The sequence below is a fragment of the Triticum urartu genome, chromosome 4A, assembly GCF_056163025.1.
Source record: "Triticum urartu cultivar PI428250 chromosome 4A, HENAU_Tu73, whole genome shotgun sequence".
Classification (NCBI taxonomy): Eukaryota; Viridiplantae; Streptophyta; class Magnoliopsida; order Poales; family Poaceae; genus Triticum; species Triticum urartu.
Genome location: NC_141876.1, coordinates 509,935,517 through 509,955,528, shown reverse-complemented (window position 1 = coordinate 509,955,528; position 20,012 = coordinate 509,935,517). Strand labels below are relative to the sequence as shown.

At 43.3% G+C, this 20,012-nt stretch overlaps 2 protein-coding genes across 2 annotated transcripts; both read left to right on the top strand.

Annotated features, from left to right (window-relative positions):
* The first annotated feature begins 11,437 nt into the window (after nucleotides 1-11,437).
* On the top strand, nucleotides 11,438-15,458 carry LOC125552444 (uncharacterized). Its single transcript, XM_048715997.2, has 9 exons — nucleotides 11,438-11,593; nucleotides 11,698-11,769; nucleotides 11,870-11,944; nucleotides 12,659-12,751; nucleotides 13,631-13,700; nucleotides 13,795-13,886; nucleotides 14,646-14,687; nucleotides 14,825-14,905; nucleotides 15,011-15,458. Exons 1-9 carry the CDS (start codon nucleotides 11,570-11,572, stop codon nucleotides 15,089-15,091), a joined length of 630 nt encoding a protein of 209 aa, XP_048571954.1. The 5' UTR covers nucleotides 11,438-11,569; the 3' UTR covers nucleotides 15,092-15,458.
* Nucleotides 15,459-15,608: 150 nt separating this feature from the next.
* On the top strand, nucleotides 15,609-19,769 carry LOC125552443 (uncharacterized). The gene is made up of 4 exons (XM_087518715.1): nucleotides 15,609-16,351; nucleotides 16,440-16,588; nucleotides 18,501-18,844; nucleotides 18,926-19,769. Exons 3-4 carry the CDS (start codon nucleotides 18,503-18,505, stop codon nucleotides 19,559-19,561), a joined length of 978 nt encoding a protein of 325 aa, XP_087374841.1. The 5' UTR covers nucleotides 15,609-16,351; nucleotides 16,440-16,588; nucleotides 18,501-18,502; the 3' UTR covers nucleotides 19,562-19,769.
* Nucleotides 19,770-20,012: the final 243 nt, after the last annotated feature.

The following is a 20,012-nucleotide window of genomic DNA, read 5'->3' as shown; positions in this document are numbered from 1 at the left end:
TGGGAGTTCTTAAGTAATGTGATTAATTGAACTTTAATTTATCATGAACTTAGTCCTGGTAGTATTAGCATATCTATGTTGTAGATCAATAGCTCGCGTTTAGCTCCCCTGTTTTATTTTTGATATGTTCCTAGAGAAAATTAAGTTGAAAGATGTTAGTAGCAATGATGCGTATTGGATCCGTGATCTGAGGATTATCCTCATTGCTGCACAGAAGAATTATGTCCTTGATGCACCGCTAGGTGACTGACCTATTGCAGGAGCAGATGCACACGTTATGAACGTTTGGCTAGCTCAATATGATGACTACTTGATAGTTTAGTGCACCATGCTTAACAGCTTAGAATCGGGGCTTCAAAGACGTTTTGAACGTCATGGATCATATGGATGTTCCAGGAGTTGAAGTTAATATTTCAAGCAAATACCCGAGTTGAGAGATATGAAGTCTCCAACAAGTTCTATAGCTAAAAGATGGAGGAGAATAGCTCAAGCAGTGAGCATGTGTTCAGATTGTCTGGGTACTACAATCGCTTGAATCAAGTGGGAGTTAATCTTCCAGATAAAATAGTGATTGACAGAATTCTCTAGTCACCATCACCAAGTTAGTAGAACTTTGTGATGAACTATAGTATGCAAGGGATGATGAAAACAATTCCCGAGCTTTTCATGATGATGAAATCGATGAAGGTATAAATCAAGAAAGAGCATCAAGTATTGATGGTAGACAAGACCACTAGTTTCAAGAAAAGGGCAAAGGGAAGAAGGGGAACTTCAAGAAGAACGGCAAGCAAGTTGTTGCTCAAGTGAAGAAGCCCAAGTCTGGTCCTAAGCCTGAGACTAAGTGCTTCTACTGCAAAGGGACTGGTCACTTGAAGCGGAACTACCCAAAGTAATTGGCGGATAAGAAGGATGGCAAAGTAAACATAGGTATATTTGATATACATGTTATTGATGTGTACTTTACTAGTGTTCGTAGCAACCCCTCGGTATTTGATACTGGTTCAGTTGCTAAGAGTAGTAACTCGAAACGGGAGTTGCAGAATAAACAGGGACTAGTTAAGGGTGAAGTGACGATGTGTATTGGAAATGGTTCCAAGATTGATATGATCATCATCGCACACTCCCTATACTTTCGGGATTAGTGTTAAACCTAAAATAAATGTTATTTATTGTTTGCGTTAAGCATGAATATGATTGGATCATGTTTATTGCAATACGGTTATTCATGTAAGTTAGAGAATAATTGTTGTTCTATTTACATGAATAAAACTTCTATGGTCATACACCCAATGAAAATGGTTTGTTGGATCTCGATCGTGGTGATACACATTTTTAAAATATTGAAGACAAAAGATGCAAAGTTAATAATGATAGTGCAACTTATTTGTGGCACTGCCGTTTAGGTCATATTGGTGTAAAGCGCATGAAGAAAATCCATGCTGATGGGCTTTTGGAATCACTTGATTATGAATCGGTTGATGCTTGCGAACCATGCCTCATGGGCAAGATGACTAAGACTCCGTTCTCCGAAACAATGTAGCAAGCAACAGATTTGCTGGAAATCATGCATACTGATGTATGTGGTCCGATGAATATTGAAGCTCACGGCAGGTATCATTATTTTCTGATCTTCACAGATGATTTGAGCAGATATGAGTATATCTACTTGATGAAACACAAGTTTGAAACATTTGAAAAGTTCAAAGAATTTCAGAGTGAAGTGGAGAATCATCGTAACAAAATAAAAGTTTCTATGATATGATTGCAGAAGTAAAATATTTGAGTTACGAGTTTGGCCTTCAGTTAAAACAATGTGAAATAGTTTCACTACTCACGCCACCTGGAACACCACAGTGTAATGGTGTGTCCGAACATCGTAATCGTGCTTTATTAGATATGGTGCGATCTATGATGTCTCTTACCGATTACCACTATCGTTTTGGGGTTATGCATTAGAGACAGCTACATTCACGTCAAATAGGGCACCATCTAAATCCGTTGAGATGACACCGTATGAACTGTGGTTTGGCGAGAAACCTAAGCTGTCGTTTCTTAAAGTTTGGGACTGCGATGTTTATGTGAAAAAGTTTCAACATGATAAGCTCGAACCCAAATCGGAGAAGTAAATCGTCATAGGATACCCAAAAGAAAATGTTGAGTACACCTTCTATCACAGATCCGAAGGCAAGATATTCATTGCTGAGAATGGATCCTTTCTAGAGAAGGAGTTTCTCTCGAAAGAAGTGAGTGGGAGGAAAGTAGAACTTGATGAGGTAACTGTACCTGCTCCCTTATTGGAAAGTAGTTCATCACAGAAATCTGTTCCTGTGACTACTACACCAATTAGCGAGGAAGCTAATGATGATGATCATGTAACTTCAGATCAAGTTACTACCGAACCTCGTATGTAAACCAGAGTGAGATCCGCACCAGAGTGGTATGGTAATCCTGTTCTGGAGATCATGTTACTTGACCATGACGAACCTACGAACTATGAGGAAGCGATGATGAGCCCAGATTCCGCGAAATGGCTTGAGGCCATGAAACCTGAGATGAGATCCATGTATGAGAGCAAAGTATGGACTTTGATTGACTTGCCCAATGATCGGCGAGCCATTGAGATTAAATGGATCTTCAAGAGGAAGACAGACGCTGATATAGTGTTACCATCTACAAAGCTAGAATTGTCGCAAAAAGGTTTTCGACAAGTTCAAGGTGTTGACTATGATGAGAGTTTCTCACTCGTATCTATGCTTAAGTCTGTCTGAATCATGTTAGCAATTGCCACATTTTATGAAATCTGGCAAATGGATAAACAAAACTACATTCCTTAATGGATTTATTAAATAAGAGTTGTATATGATGCAACCAGAAGGTTTTGTCAATCCTGAAGGTGCTAACAAAATATGCAAGCTCCAGCGATCCATCTATGGACTGGTGCAAGCATCTCGAAGTTGGAATATACGCTTTGATAAGTTGATCAAAGCATATAGTTTTATACAGACTTGTGGTGAAGCCTGTATTTACAAGAAAGTGAGTGGGAGCACTACAGCATTTCTGATAAGTATATGTGAATGACATATTGTTGATCGGAGATAATGTAGAATTATTCTGCAAAGCATAAAGGAATATTTGAAAGGAGTTTTTCAAAGAAAGACCTCGGTGAAGCTGCTTGCATATTGAGCATCAAGATCTATAGAGATAGATCAAGATGCTTGATAAGTTTTTTAATGAGTACATACCTTGATAAGATTTTGAAGTAGTTCAAAATGGAACAGTCAAAGAAGAAGTTCTTGCCTGTGTTACAAGGTGTGAAGTTGAGTAAGACTCAAAACCCGACCACGGCAGAAGATAGAGAGAGAACGAAAGCCATTCCCTATGCCTTAGCCATAGGTTCTATAAAGTATGCCATGCTGTGTACCAGACCTATTGTATACCCTGCCCTGAGTTTGGCAAGGGAGTACAATAGTGATCTAGGAGTAGATCACTTGACATTGGTCAAAATTATCCTTAGTGTAATAAGGATATGTTTCTCGATTATGGAGGTGACAAAAGGTTCGTCGTAAAGGGTTACGTCAATGCAAGTTTTGACACTGATCCAGATGACTCTAAATCTCAATCTGGATACATATTGAAAGTGGGAGCAGTTAGCTAGAGTAGCTCCGTGCAGAGCATTGTTGACATAGAAATTTGCAAAATACTTACGGATCTGAATGTGGCAGACCCGTTGACTAAACTTCTCTCACAAGCAAAACATGATCACACCTTAGTACTCTTTGGGTGTTAATCACATAGCGATGTGAACTAGATTATTGACTCTAGTAAACCCTTTGGGTGTTGGTCACATGACGATGTGAACTATGAGTGTTAATCACATGGTGATGTGAACTATTGGTGTTAAATCACATGGCGATGTGAACTAGATTATTGACTCTAGTGCAAGTGGGAGACTGAAGGAAATATGCCCTAGAGGCAATAATAAAGTTATTATTTATTTCCTTATATCATGATAAATGTTTATTATTCATGCTAGAATTGTATTAACCGGAAACATAATACATGTGTGAATACATAGACAAACAGTATGTCACTAGTATGCCTCTACTTGACTAGCTCGTTGAATCAAAGATGGTTAAGTTTCCTAGCCATAGACATGAGTTGTCATTTGATTAACGGGATCACATAATTAGGAGAATGATGTGATTGACTTGACCCATTCCGTTAGCATAGCACTTGATCGTTTAGTTTGTTGCTATTGCTTTCTTCATGACTTATACATGTTTCTATGACTATGAGATTATGCAACTCCCATTTACCAGAGGAACACTTCGTGTGCTACCAAACGTCACAACGTAACTGGGTGATTGTAAAGGTGCTCTACAAGTGTCTCCGAAGGTACTTGTTGGGTTGGCGTATTTCGAGATTAGGATTTGTCACTCCGATTGTCGGAGAGGTATCTCTGGGCCCTCTCGGTAATGCACATCACCTAAAGCCTTGCAAGCATTGCAACTAATGAGTTAGTTGCGAGATGATGTATTACAGAATGAGTAAAGAGACTTGACGGTAACGATATTGAACTAGGTATTGAGATACCGACGATCGAATCTCGGGCAAGTAACATACCGATGACAAAGGGAACAACGTATGTTGTTATGCGGTTTGACCGATAATGATCTTCGTAGAATATGTGGGAGCCAATATGAGCATCCAGGTTCTACTATTGGTTATTGATCGGAGACGTGTCTCGGTCATGTCTACATTGTTCTCGAACCCGTAGGGTCCGCACGCTTAAGGTTTCGATGATAGTTATATTATAAGTTTATGAGTTTTGATGTACCGAAGGAGTTCGGAGTCCCGGATGAGATCGGGGACATGACGAGGAGTCTCGAAATGGTCGAGACGTAAAGATCGATATATTGGACGACTATATTAGGACATCGGAAAGGTTCCGAGTGATTCGGGTATTTTTCGGAGTACCGGAGAGTTACGGGAATTCGTCGGGGAGTATATGGGCCTTATTGGGCCATACGGGAATAGAGGAGAAAGGCCAAAAGGAAGGAGGCCCCCCCCCTCTGGTCCGAATTGGACAAGGGGTGCAGCCCCCTTTTCCTGGTTCCTCTCCCCCTCTTTCCTTCTCTCCTACTCCAACAAGGGAAGGAGGAGTCCTACTCCCGGGGAGTAGGACTCCCCCCTTGGCGCGCCCTCCTCCTAGGCCAGCCGCCTCCCCCTTGCTCCTTTATATACGGGGGCACCCCATAGACACAACAATTGATCTCTTGATCTCTTAGCCGTGTGCGGTGCCCCCCTTCACCATAATCCACCTCGATCATATCGTAGCGGTGCTTAGGCGAAGCCCTGTGTCGGTAGAACATCATCATTGTCACCATGCCATCGTGCTGACGAAACTCTCCCTCAACACTCGGCTGGATCGGAGTTAGAGGGACGTCATCGAGTTGAACGTGTGCAGAACTCGGAGGTGCCGTGCGTTCGGTACTTGATCGGTCGGATCATGAAGACGTACGACTACATCAACTGCGTTGTGCTAACGCTTCCACTTTCGGTCTACGAGGGTACGTGGACAACACTCTCCCCTCTCGTTGCTATGCATCACCATGATCTTGCGTGTGCGTAGGAAATTTTTGAAATTACTACGTTCCCCAACAGTGGTTGCACTGGAAAAGCCCGGTTCGGTGGCACCTGACCAACTTAATGACGGAATTTATCCCCAAAATGTAATAGTAATGTCTGATACTCCGATATCATCTATCAACCTATAATCCAAGTCATGGCACTATCCAACAATTAATCCAAAGCTTAATATCATCATATCAACATACTCCGAGGACAGTCTAACATTATTATCATGATGAATCCAAGAATGATAGGACTACTACTAAAATATCAAGAACTAACTATCCAACTATGATCCACATGCAAGCATCATCTCCAACATCATACTCCAAAACATAATATCATCTAGCATCATGATGAAAATAACACTAGCCACTAATAATTCAAAGGCAACATGATATCCAAAGTAATGCTCCAAGGTAATAACAGATACCATCATGACAATAATCATACTAGCCACTAGGAATCCAAAGGCAACATGTCATATACAAAATCATCAAAATATAAGTCCTAGAACTCCAAGCAATATCATGGCAACATCAACATCAAAACAACACTCCTAGAAATGCCATGAACAGATCATATATAGCTAATGCACTATTTTAAACAAGTTCAAATAAATAAACCATGTCACTACATTGCAATCATGCAAATGGAGGGTGTGGCTTGCCTGGGGTGGAAGAAATCACCGAGAAGAAGTGCGGTGAAGCCACGGAAAGAATCGCCGGAAAACGTTCTCTCTTGGAGGGGCTGAATAAGGGCAGGGGCAAAATGGTCATTTTCAGAATGGAAAAACATGGTGAAAAGGTGACCAACATAACGGGCTCGACAAAACGAAGACGTGGGCTTTGGATTCACCTCAAACGGAGTTGCGAGCGAAAAGTTATAGCCCGACGAAGTTCAGGGACCAATCTGTAAAAATAACTCTACAAACAGGCCCCTGAGCTGAAAAATAGAAAACACATTCTCAGAAAAATACGCTTTCACAGCAGAGAAAACGTATTTCTAGCCGTAGTTAAATGAGAATACGCTCTCATAAAGAAAACGTATTTGCCACCAAACTAAGACAGAAATACGCTGTCGCTAAATGGAAACGTATTTCGGCGAACTGCGTTTCCACTTATCTGACGTGGATGGCGGGGTCGGGCTTGAGGCGCTGACAGGTGGGGTCCGCGGGGAGGGGCCCGTCGGCCTGACTGTTTTCAACCTCCCACTCGGGGAGCTCTTGTCCGAGGGGAGAGGCACGCCCCGACGGCGATTGCCGGCGCTACGGGGCATCTACGGCGAGGCTCCGGCTATGGATGGATTCAGCGCTCAATGGCGCATCCAAAGATCCTATCCACGGCTGGTGGGAGGACCCGAGACGACGACGAGCTTCGCGCCGGCGGACAGGGGCTTCGGCCATCGAAGAACTCCTGGCAAGAGGCTACCAGAGGAGGACTGGGAGTGTTGGGGTGGATCTAGGGTGTGGATGGGGGCCTCTATAGGTGGAAGGAGGAGGGGAGGAGCCCGGGGCTGCTCGGATTCGAGCGGAGCTCGACGGCGGCTGCGGTGGCCATGGGAGACGAGGAGAGGATCCGGGAGCGATTGGAGTGGTTAGGGAGGTTGCTGGGAGTGAGGGAGAGGCGATGGAGTGCTCGGGAAGCCGTGGGGTGGTCTATATATAGGCAGGGGAGGGGTGTGCCGCGCTGTCGTCGCCGCGGACGCGTGCCCACGCGCATGAGCTCGGAGGCAGGCGACGAGGGAGGCACAGTGGAGGTTCTCACAGGGCAGAGGCGGCCAAGGGAGCACGGGGGAATGACGATGGCGACGAACAGAGCCAAGCCACCACTGTGCTCTCGTGGGCGTTCGGCGGCGAGCGTCGGTGAGCGTCGGTGAGGGGTTTTACTAAGAGGGAGAGAGGTCCAGGAGGACGATGACGACACGGTAAATCTATTAGACATGCTCGTGCTCGCTGAGACACCGAGCAGAGGAGGGGCCCGAGCAAGAATCCACCCTGGGCGCGGCCAATGGTAGCAGAGCGCGCGCACAGGCGTGCCATTAACGCGGTCACCGTGTGCACTGGCTTGTAGTGGGGGATAGGGGCTTGGACATGTTGTCTAGTGCGTAGTTCATCCAGGGTAGGTCTCAACTACGGTGGTAGTTTGGTTAAAACTGCTATGATTAAAAGGTAACCACCCTCTGAAGTTTACTGCGGTAAACTTGGGTGAGAACTGCTGAGCAACACGGATTTTACTTGCGCCAAAGAGTTTGTCTGGGGTGATTATCTATGGAAGGACTATGATCCTGGAGGTTTTGGGGCATAATGGATCTCAAACTAATATAGTTGCTTTGTAACTCACATTATGGGTCCAGAATCAAGATTTGGATGATGCACTCACATGGAGTAACCACTTGAGGTAAAACTTGGCAGGGCTTAGTGATTTGGTCAGATAAAGGTGCTGTAAAAATTTCATACCAATTTGATTCACCAAAATGGTACTTGCTTCACAAATATCCTTGCTGACCAGAAACTTGCAAGAATTCTAGAGAAATATTGGCTATGTGAAATGGTGCCAAATTTGTTGGAGATAAGCTAGTTGGGCAGGAGAATGCTCTGGTAAATTTTCAGGCAAAATGAAGCAAGATAAAATATAATTGCTTCACAACCTGAAAATGTTGACAGAATCAAAGATTTGATGTTTTGCTCACATAGATCAAGGGATGGAGCTGATATTTGTAAGAGTAGGACAATATGAGCACATGAAGGAGTGTGCAAAATTTCAACTCATTTGGATAACCCTAGCTAGCACTTCCTTCACAAAGGCTTCTCTCAGACAGGAACTTTTGAAAACTCACTGAGGAAGTTTGGCTAGGCAAATAAAGTTTAATTTTGGCACATGGCAATTATTTGGATGATATATCATTCCGAAAAAGTTTGGGGGCAAATGGGAAAAGATAAATAGCACTTGCTTCACAATGTGCCATTTAGGACAGAATAGGAAATGAATTTATTGAGCATGATGGAAAATATGGTCAATGAATTATTTTGCCATATTTGAGGAAGATATGACCCAAAAATTTTATAAGAATTATTTGGGGATTTTTGGATGGACAGAAATATAGGTTGCTTCACAACCTAGGGCAGATAGGGTTATTCCTTTAATAGAAAAAGGAATTTTCTCTAGAAAAGAAATTAGGGTTTGGCCAAGCAGTGGAGTGACATGGTCTTGGCAAGGTTTTTAGGATGATGAGCCACTTGGGAGGGGAAATGAAGATGATTTCCCATGTGACAATGCCACAGAACCACTCCAAAAAGAAAAACAGAGCAAAAACCAATAAATCAAAAAGAAAAAGAAAAGGGCCAAAATCCAGGCTGTTACACCCGGATGAGATCACAGACATGACGAGGAGCTCGGAAATGGTCCGAATGTAAAGATTGATATATAGGATGGTGCTATTTGGTCTCCGGAATGGTTTCGAAATGCACCGAAAAGTTATCGAAATACTTGAAGGGGTTTCGGAGGTACCGGGAGTGTATTGGGCCTTTTTGGGACATGTAGAGGGGAACACACTAGCCCACATGGGCTAGTGCACCCCCTCGAGGCTGCCGCACCTAATACATGGTAAAGGAGGGGCGCCACCCCCTCTTACCATATCCCGGAGAAGGGAAGAAGGAAAGAAGGGGGGATCTCCCCCCTTTCCTTCCCCCTTTGTGCCATTATTTGGCAGGGGGGCGCACCAAAGGGAGGAACCCTAGGGCAGCCACCACACCTATTGGGGCACCCTGGTTGCCTCCTCCCCTCCCACACCTATATATATGTGGGGAGGGGTGCCACACAAGGCAACTTATTCCACGTCGTGTGTCGGCACCCCTCCACCTCTAGTTTACTCCTCCGTTCTAGATCGTTAAGTGCTTAGATGAAGCCCTGCACGTTTGCTTCGCCACCACCGTCACCACACCGTTATGCTAACGAAACTCATCTACTACCTCGCCCCACTTGCTGAATCACGATGGCGAGGACGACACCGAGCTGAACGTGTGCAGAACGCGGAGGTGTCGTGCGTTCGGTACTTGATCGGGTGGATCAGGAAGGTGTACGACTACATCAACCGCGTTGAATAAACGCTTCCGCTTACGGTCTATGAGGGTACGTAGACACACTCTCCCCCTCGTTGCTATGCATCTCCATAGATAGATCATTGCGTGTGCGTAGAAGTTTTTTGTTTTCCATGCTACGTTTCCCAACAATATCCTCCCGGACTTTAGTCATCTACTCGCGAAGCTTTGCCACCTCAATGTTGCATTCGGCCAAAATTTCTGTGGTTACTAGAGCCGCCAAGAGAGTGCCCAAAGTGGTATCAGTCCTGCCAAGGATTGAGCCGGTGTTCGACTAGAGCCGGACGCATCGAGAGCCGGTGCCGAGGTACCAGTCCCTGTTACAGCACCAACCGCCGTGGTCCCTACGGTGTTTTCATTGCCTGACATATAGACAGCCGCGCGGCGAGGCGGCTCGGGAAACTCTGGATCAATCTCATTGTCGGAGTATCTCTGAGCCTGTCATCGAAGAGCAGAAGGATTGACTCGATGTCCCCAATCGAGGATTCTATGTCCAAATTGACAGCGTGTCGCCGCAGGGCACGGAACCGCCCGAAAGGTCGACCCCATGGATGAAGCCGACAAAGGTGCTAGTCCGGTCGGCTTGCGCCTGGCCGGGTCTAGCGCGACGAGCCAGCTCGACGATGTCGGAGCGGATATCCGGCTCAGGCCCAGAGTCGCCGATTACGCCGATGAAGACATATATCTTGTCGAAGGGTACCTAGTACACGTACTTGATTGAGTCGGCCTCGGGGCCCCAGCCCGAGTCGTCGATGTAGAGCTTGCCTCGGTGACTCTTCGTCATCCGACCGATCACATATCCCTCAATCCCTGGGAGAGTGCCCTCCAAGATCTCAACACCACCACGCGCAGGCCCCATGGTGGGTGCCAACTGTCGTGGTTTTGTCACGGCAAATGTCCTCGTGAAAGGACTAAGTCTGGAGGCCATCACAACTAGGTGGTTGCTTGAACGGGGTTGGTCGGGAACGAGGGGCACAAGTTTACCCAGGTTCGGCCCCTCATTGTGGAGGTAAAGATCTACTTCATGCTTGATTGATATTGCTGGAGATCTCGATTACAAGGATGCGAATTCGCTAACCTAGCTCTCGAGAGATTGCAACTTAGTCTTTTCGTTCCTAGGAACTCCCCTTTATATAATAGGCCGAGTCCCTAGGTTTACATGAGATTTCAGATCGTACTCTCAACAATGATCCTAGTCTAACTCTATATTCATCTTTCCTCCCAAGTTAAGGAATCTTTCATCTGAGTCTTCTTCGTAAGCCGGCCCACCAGGCCTCTTCACGAGCCGGCCTCCTGGCGAATATCTTGTCAGGCCTTGGGCCTTCTTGTTTCCTCCATGACCCGGCAAAGGCTCTGGCCCATGGAGCCTCTTGGCTCTCTGGCCGGGTTAAGACATTAGCCGGGTCTTGGTGCTAGGGAACATCCCCAACAACAACCTACATGAATTTCTCTATAAATGATGGCTTCTTTGATTGGATGATTCTTAAAATGCACGTAAAATACAAGATTGAATTGCCATGTCTATTTGAGCCCTATGAGTTTCAATTTGCACGGTTGAATCACAAAGAAATATTATTTTCAAGAGATTTGGGTGGATGCTATTTTTTTAATGAAATACAGTACAGTGCCCGCTGCTACATGGGCTGGGCCAGCACGAAGCGCCCTGTGCCCGCTCTCCTATTGGACGCAGCGAGCGTCCCCTTTCCCCACGATAATAAACTGAGCTGCACGAATCATAAAGCGCACACAAATCGCGCACGCTGCTGATGATTAAAGGCAAGAAAGACGGAAGGTCTGCTCCTCTTTCCTCGGTATCGGAGAGAGAGGGAGGAAAACACAATGGCCGCCTCTTCTGCTCTCAGAGTAAGCAAAGCACCCAGTGATTTTTTCCAGGCCCCCCAAAGACCCCCAATCTCGTTTTTCTAACCTGGATTGTGCTTGTGCGTTTGCTTTGGTTGGCGATGCAGCTGATTCTCGGCTCCTCGTCGGCGTCGCGCCGCCAGATTCTGGCCGAGATGGGGTACCAGTTCAAATTACTTGTAGGTGATTTCCCCCCTCGTCTTCTGGGGATGGTTAACTCTAGCAGCTTGCTGTGATTTTTCTTCTTTCTTTTCTTATTTTTCTCCGCTTGGGTTTTAGAGCGCGGACATTGACGAGAAGGAGATCAGGAAGGAGAAGCCAGAGGAGCTGGTGGTCGCCTTGGCTCACGCGAAAGTAATTTCCTTTCCCTTTTCTTTTATTCAAGAACTAGGTTCTGCTGTCCTTGTAGATTTGTTCTAGCTGTTTTGTTTAGGAATTAGGGCAAGGGCCACATAAGTATTTTCTTAAGAGAGCAAAATCATATTATTTCTCCGCTAGGAGTGGAGTTTGCTTTGCGGGGGTGAGTGAGTTTATTATTTATGGTTATAGAACGAATATTTAGCAAGCTGGCACATTATAGGTTCAGTTTTGTCTTCTTTGTGTGTGTGTGTGTCAAGACAATGGTCTTTAGTAGTACTATATATGTTACTACCTCTGTCCCCAAATAGATGGCATATAATTCAGTCAAAATGTCAATTATCTCTAAGTTTGACCAAACGTATATACAAATATATTAAGATAAACAATATCGAATCATCATCAATATATCCAGCATTAGATATATTTTCATAATCTATTCATTCAATATTGCAGTTGTTGATATTTTCTTCTATATATCTGGTCAAACTCGGAAATAATTTACTTTTTCACTGGATTTATATGCCATGTATTTGGGGACAGAGGTAGTACTACCCGTTTACAGGGATTAATGCTATTTTCTTGGAATAAAGGACCTCATTTGTATATTTCTTTTCATCAGAAAAATAAGAGTTTGTCAAACTGTGCCAGTTGTAGTTCTGATTTTGCTTTGGTTTTAAAGTGTGCTACTATGCTATGTCAATGGTGTAGGCAGATGCAATATTGGATAAGATGCGGAATAATGGGATGATGAAAGAGATTGTTGACTCTCAAGAGACTACCTTATTGATCACTGCTGACCAAGTATGCATCTTACAACATCCCCTCTAACAATCCTTTTTGTGGAGTGATTTTTGCTTATAATTACGATTTTAGTTTCATGTGGTGATGTGGATATAGCAGAATATTAGTCACTTTACACTGTGATTTTCTAGAATCTGGATGGAGTGATCCTGGAAACTGTTATTATTATTTGACTGTAGTTACATGATTATGTCACCACTGTATTTCAAGATTTATTGCCTTACCAGTTTTGGTTCTAGTGTTTCCTGGAAATATGGCCCAATCTGTTTAAAAGTAGATATTTTCTTGATCACTGTTTGGTTTAGGAGTTAGGCATATATGCAACATGTCTGTTGTATCTCAACATTGCATCTTGAATGTTGAGAGGGTGCTCAGACAATAATCCATATCAATAAGCATAAATTGGTGTCTGCATAAGTTACTCCCTAGATAATCCATATATCATACACACTAGGATAGCAGTTAGGCCAAAGGAGTTGCATAATATCTGGGTCCAAGCCAAGAGGCACAAATTGGGTATTTGCTTAGTCATTTTTATATGTGTTTTAATCATGTTTCGGTCTTTGGGTCTGAAAGATAGATAATTATAATCAGGAGTATGTTTGGATCTTTGATTTAGAAGCTGTTTTTTTTTGCTCATTACTACTGTAGTTACTTTTGTTAAAATTGCTGAGACGAAAAAGTGTTTGTGGGGCACATTATGACATCCAAAAAATGGAGTCTCGATAACATTCATAGTGGAATGTTTACTTAGTTTTTCGAAAAATAGTGAATGTTTATACTCTGTGTCGCATGCTTGTGCATGTACCATGTGTGTGCACACATTTTAGTGCTTATTTGACTCTCCCCCTTGTTCTGGTATTTTGTTTTCTTTTGGAGGTTGTGATTCATGATGGAGTTATTCGAGAAAAACCTACCACTCCAGAGGAGGCACGTAAATTCATCCAAGGTTTGTCTTACCGACTGTTGTGTATCGGCGCATGAGCTCAAATTATTTTAGATCATTTATTTGACTTGTCCGTTTAACCACATACTGGTCACAGGATATTCCCAAAGCCATGCCGCGACAATTGGATCTGTGCTTGTTACAAATGTGAAGACCGGAACTAGAAGGGAAGGATGGGATAAATCTGAAGTAATTACCAATTTTTTTCTGATGTTCCATTGAGAAATGAGTACCAAAGTCGTTTGTTCACATAGACATCAGTATTGATTTAAAATTATTGACATTTTTTGAAGGACCGACCTAATCAGTGAATTTTGGTCTTTGATTCAGATTAGTTATGCAGTAACATGATCTGGTGTAATGCTAGCTTCATGTTAAAAATCTGGTTCAGCTTTCAGTCCCAGTAAACTGACAAATAACAGTGGCCTAACTTGAGCATGGCCTTCTGAAAAATGGAACCTCTGCGCACATGACACTTTTTTGTCCGCTTCCTGTACGACAACCGATCCAGTGGTTTGCCATGATTTTTTTCAGAGTGTGGATGGTTTGATGTGCACCATCGTACAGGGATCGGACGAAGAAGATTGTATGCATATCAGCGTTCTCTGAAAAATTGATGGGCTAACATCAATTCAGCCTTAGTGTTCAGATGCTCTTGTGCTCTTTCATAAAGCAGAAACCCATCTTATAGTTTTGAGACTAATTTGACATTTGGCACTTTAATTTATCATATCATGGTTTAGTTCAGAATCCTTATGAGATTTTAGGTGCATGTATCAGATAATTAACTCTTGGTGAGTCTAATGTTTAACGTTTCATTGGCACAAAATATCAAATGAATCCTAATGAATATGCATAATCCAGTTATGATCCCATGTTTCCATCAGTTTGAGTTCCGCGTTGCAGAGTTTTGGCCTCACACTTTCCACTATAATTGTCCCTGTGCAGGTTTATTTCCACAAGATACCCAATGAAGTTGTTGAGAGCTTGGTAAGTCCGAAAAACAAGCATTAATTTTGTCATGTCCTGCGGTGCTCCTGCCTGGTTTATGAAGATGTTAATTTCGAACCATATCCTCTCATTATCGAGTTACACCCACTGAAACTTTTCGCTTGTGTGTATTTCAGATTGAGGAGGGCAATGTCTTCTACGTTGCTGGAGGCCTTCTAGTAGAGCATCCACTGACTTCACCTCTCGTGGAAGCCATTGTGAGTCACATCCTGACATGTTCTCATTCTAGGCTGGACTATATATTTCCATGTTTGAGACAAATGAAACAGTCAAACAGCATCTCAACATGGCAATCTGTGCAGGTCGGTACAATTGATAGCGTAATGGGGCTTCCTAAAGCTCTCACGGAGCAGCTCATCAAGGATTCCCTCCAAGAGCCGTAGCTGCAAATTTCTGAACTAAGCTGGCTGGCGACGGGAGATCTCTTGTTGGAAAATCACTATTCTTGTGCTGAACAAAACTAAACACTCATCCTTTCTGGCAAATGGAGATTGGAGTGGACCCTAATCAGCTTGGTCAGCCTCGCTATACCAACTTTAATAGGCTGAATTTTAGCATTCACTGAATTCCTCTTGGTGGCTAAGTGAACTGGGTAGTAGCCAGTAACATTTTTGGAGACCTTTCTGTGACCAACACGGCATCAATGGGCTTCATTCTTCCATGTGATGTTATGGGTCTGACGGACCAAACATATGTACGTCATCTGTTCTACCGCATGCTATCAGGAGATCAGCGGGTTGTGAATTGTTTTGGGCTATGACTTTATATTCTGAAAAGGAGGATAGGCCCAACTTTTCTGGGGGAGAATTTTATTTCTCCTGGCCTTCGCACCAAGCAACTAGGTTTAAATCTTGGTTGATGGAGCAGCGCACACCTTCTTTCACTGCGTTCCAAGCTTGGGCTCCATGAAATAAATGTGGAAAAAACCCTGTGTAGCAGCGGTCAATCCTGGCTTATGGGGTTCTATCTGCTTGATCTATGAATAGTCCATGCTAATCTTCGAACCTGCGTGTGTTTGGTCTGGTCTTGTTCCTTTCATCTTAACATGCTACAGCGTGTGCATCTGGTAGAGGTTGCCGAGTCTGTTTGACTGACAGTTTTTTTTTTGGGAGTAAGACAGGTTGTTGAGTCTGACGACATTACTGATGATAAGTGGCACGAAAATGCAAAGTTGAGACACTTATTTTGTGATGGAGGGAATATCTAGTATCGTAGTAATACCCCGGATATTTTTTTTTCACTTCTAGTGTTCTTTGTACTACCTTGACAGTTGATGAGTAGACTGAGGGGCTGTTTGGATCCCAGCCTAAGCGTGCCACGCCTAAGGTGAGGCGTGCCATAGCCCCTTAGGCGTGCATTTGGTTCTGAATAAAAGTTAGGCTCGCCACAACGTCAAGAGTCGTCCGCCGCTGAAATTTCGCCAAAAGTGTGGCGCTCGTTTCGCCCGCCACACTCGTCGCGGCGCGCCAACTGAGCCACAAAAATCCCCGCGAACTGATAAAAGTCACCGCTTCCCTGTTCGTCCTCAGTCCAAAAATCCCCCACCCCTTCAGTCTTGACCCCATGGTTGAGAGCCCTTCTCTCTCCCCTTCCAGATCCAGCTGAGGACGACCTTGCCGCTGCACTCGATCTGCTCCTCCCTGGTACGAATCCTCATCACCGCAGCATCTATCTCCTCCACCTCCTCCATCTCCTCCATCTCATCACGTCAGATTTATCTCATACATGCAGATCTGGGCGTCCTTGATTTTCTCAAGAGAAAAATACCAGCTTTCTTCCGTGATTTGTGGGATTTCCCGTTGCTTGTTCCTGCCCTTGTTGCATCCAGACTAGGAACTTCCATCTCATAGTGAAAGGTCAACTATTTGTTAAGAGGAAAGGTAACACCCTAATCCCCCTTTGCAATTGTTGCATGCTTGTACGAGTGAGATTATAAGTTAGTAATTTCTTGTAAGTATGTGGTGTTGATGTAAGATTTGACATCTCTCTGTGTTCTTTTCTTAGATATGTATTGTACAATTTATTGTCTGAGTAATATACTGTCCTCTGTATAATTTGCGTTGGATAAAAAATTTATATATAGTTCCACTCACTGATGTCATCTGATTTTTTAATGCTATTATTGTTTCATAGATGGACCAAAGAACATTATGCTTACAGTATTACATGCATTATTATCACTACTACATGTGGAGGAGAAGATTGCTTGCTGCCATTATTGTGTGTTTAGGGATGTAGTGGTACAAGATTAATGTCCGAAAAAGGAAGAGAAAATCTATAACTTATGCTCCCATGTTCGAACGAGATGTTGAAAGGATGTCACGCCTGAACCGTATGTATTATGGAACCGAGGCTAATTGCATAAGTGAGCTGCGCATGCGGAAATTTGTTTTTCACAAATTGTGTGCCAACCTGAGACGTCGTGGTCTACTGGTAGACACATTCCATGTAACTGTGGAGGAGCAAGTTGCCATGTTCATCCATGTCGTGGGTCATAACTGGAAAAATAGATCGATTGGTTTCGAGTTTTATCGATCGGGCGAGACTGTTAGTAGGTACTTCAATGCTGTTTTAGATGCCCTGTGTCTCCTTGCTCGTGATGTCATATGCATCAGAACCATCGAAACACATTCGAAGATAACAAGTACCTCCAGATTTCACCCTTACTTTGAGGTACATCCAAAATTATTCACAAGTATCTGCAATGTATTTATAGGTTCCATTCAGTCTGTTTGAAACTGGTTCTCTCTTTTCGTAGGGATGCATAGGAGCTCTGGATGGTACTCATATACCGGCATGTGTGCCAATCCACATGCAAGATAGGTTTAGGGGTAGAAAGTCCTTTCCCACACAAAATGTGCTAGCAGCCGTTGATTTTGACCTAAGATTTACATATGTTCTTGCTGGATGGGAGGGATCGGCTCATGATTCTTATGTGCTCCAAGATGCCCTATCACGTCCCAATGGCCTTAAAATACCAGAAGGTGGGATTCTAACCCATGGCTTCAAACTGAAACTTTCTTTAGTTCTTAGCTAATGTGTTAGCATCATCATGATGTAGGTAAATATTTCCTAGCGGATGCGGGATATGCTGCAAGACCCGGTATACTACCCCCATATCGTGGTGTCTGATATCACCTAAAGGAATATAGGGGAAGTAGAGAGCCTGAGAACCCAAGGGAGTTATTCAACCATCGCCATTCCTCACTTAGAACAACCGTCAAAAGAGCATTTGGTACCTTGAAGAATCGATTTAAAATATTTGCAAGTCAGCCATTCTTCCCTCTAAAAACACAAGTAAAAATTGTGTTTGCTTGTTGTGCGCTCCATAACTGGATCCTAGATGATGGTCCTGATGAGTATGTCTATGATGATGCTACTTGGTACTCGGCCCTTCCACGGAGTAGACGACACCGCTGTGACGTTTACCAGGAGAGCCAGGCATGGGCACACAAAAGGGATGTACTAGCTCAAAAAATGTGGGAGGATAATTTAGCAGCTCAAGATCAAGATGATTAAGAAGTTAGTATGTAAGGCTGATGTTGATGGGTTTTATTTTAGGTTCCATTCAGTCTGTTTGAAACTAGAGTTCTGCCTTATTTCTATGTATCAAACATGAGTGCTATTTTGTTACATTTGGTCATTATGTATGTGATTCATGTGAAACTATGTTGGTTGTACCTCTGTAAACTTATATCACTTATTTTATCTTTAGTAAATTGTTGGTTGTTTCATGCTTATTTGCCTCACCTATTATCTTTTAATTAAAATGGCTCACTGTATGAGAAACAGCGATGGCCAAGGGAAAGGGGAAGTCTGATGGTGATGGGTGCTCTCGTGAGAGGACTATTTCCTGGGCTGATGATCAGACCAAGTTTATGTTGGATTGGTGCATTGAATACATGAAGGAACAATATGCGGGATTTAGGTTCAGGAAGCATCATCTTTTGAAATGTGCTGATGCTTTAAATAGAAAATTTGCTATGGGGGTGACACTTGCTCAAGTTGATCGTCACTTCAGGCACTACAAAGAAAATTGGAAGTACATTGCCGCCGCAATTAGCAAGAGTGGCAATGTTTTCGATGATATTAGATGTGTGGTAACTATCTCCGAGTCTGAAAAGTCTTGCCTCAATGTACGTATAATTTAGTTTCTTTTTAAAACTTAATATGGCTAATTTAATTAGGATCTTAATGTGTGTGTGCTTGTAATGCAGGATAGAGCAAGGCGCTTGCTTTCTAAGCCCATCAAGTTCTACTATGAGATGCAGGAGCTATTCACAGGCACTAGTGCTGATGGTTCTTTGGCCATGGACCAGCATACATGCACAATTGATTCCAATGACTCGGACAATGATGAAGGGTTGTATGATCTCAACTGCTATCCACAGTATGAGGGCCCTCTTGAGGAGGATTCTGACACTTTGCCAACAACACATTGTCCTAAAAGACCTCCAGTACCTGTAGGTGGTGATAATTCAACATCTAGCACTAGCCGAGTTGGTAAGAAGCGCCCAAGAGGTAGCAAGTCACCTACTAAGAAGCCACCAAGAACCAAGAGTCGTTTCGTGGAGTCCGCTGAAGAAATCAACTCTACATTGAGGTCACTCCAGCAATCCCTTGCTGCCGCTCCTCCTCCAATGCCCCAAGTTGTTGATCCTTATGCTAGTTTATGGAAGAGGTTGGAGGAACTCCCAATTACCACAGATCAAAGAATTACTGTTGGTGTGCACTTATCTTGCAAGGACAATGAAGGTTTGCGTGGTTGGTTATGCAGTGCAAGTGAAAAAACTTTTGAAACTTGGGTTTGCAAGTTCTTTGCTGACAAAGATCATGTTTATAGCAACATGTGAAGTTATCTAGTTGCTAACTTGTCATGTCTAGAAGTTGGCAACATGTGAAGTTTAGAAGATGGCAACTTTTGGTATTTAGGAGATGAACTTGTGCTACGGCTACTGCTTTTGGGAAGTAGATTTTTTGATGTGTGGTGAAACACTTTAATGTAACTTGGCCAGAACTTGTGTTATTGCTATGAATGACTATCACTTGACTTTATAATGATGGACGAAACTTGCACGTATCTATCTTATTTTCTATCTTGATTATGAGTTTGCATTTTGAATTATTTTGTACAGATGGGATTAATTGAAAATGCTCCATGTTACTTTTTATGGTTATTATTATTGCGACAAAATCTTCTTACATTTACTGGAGCATGTTGTAGTATTATTGCTTTGCGAGACAAATGGCAAGTAATCTCATCACCGTGGAGTCTAGCAGTAGGGTGATTCTAACCACCTGTGG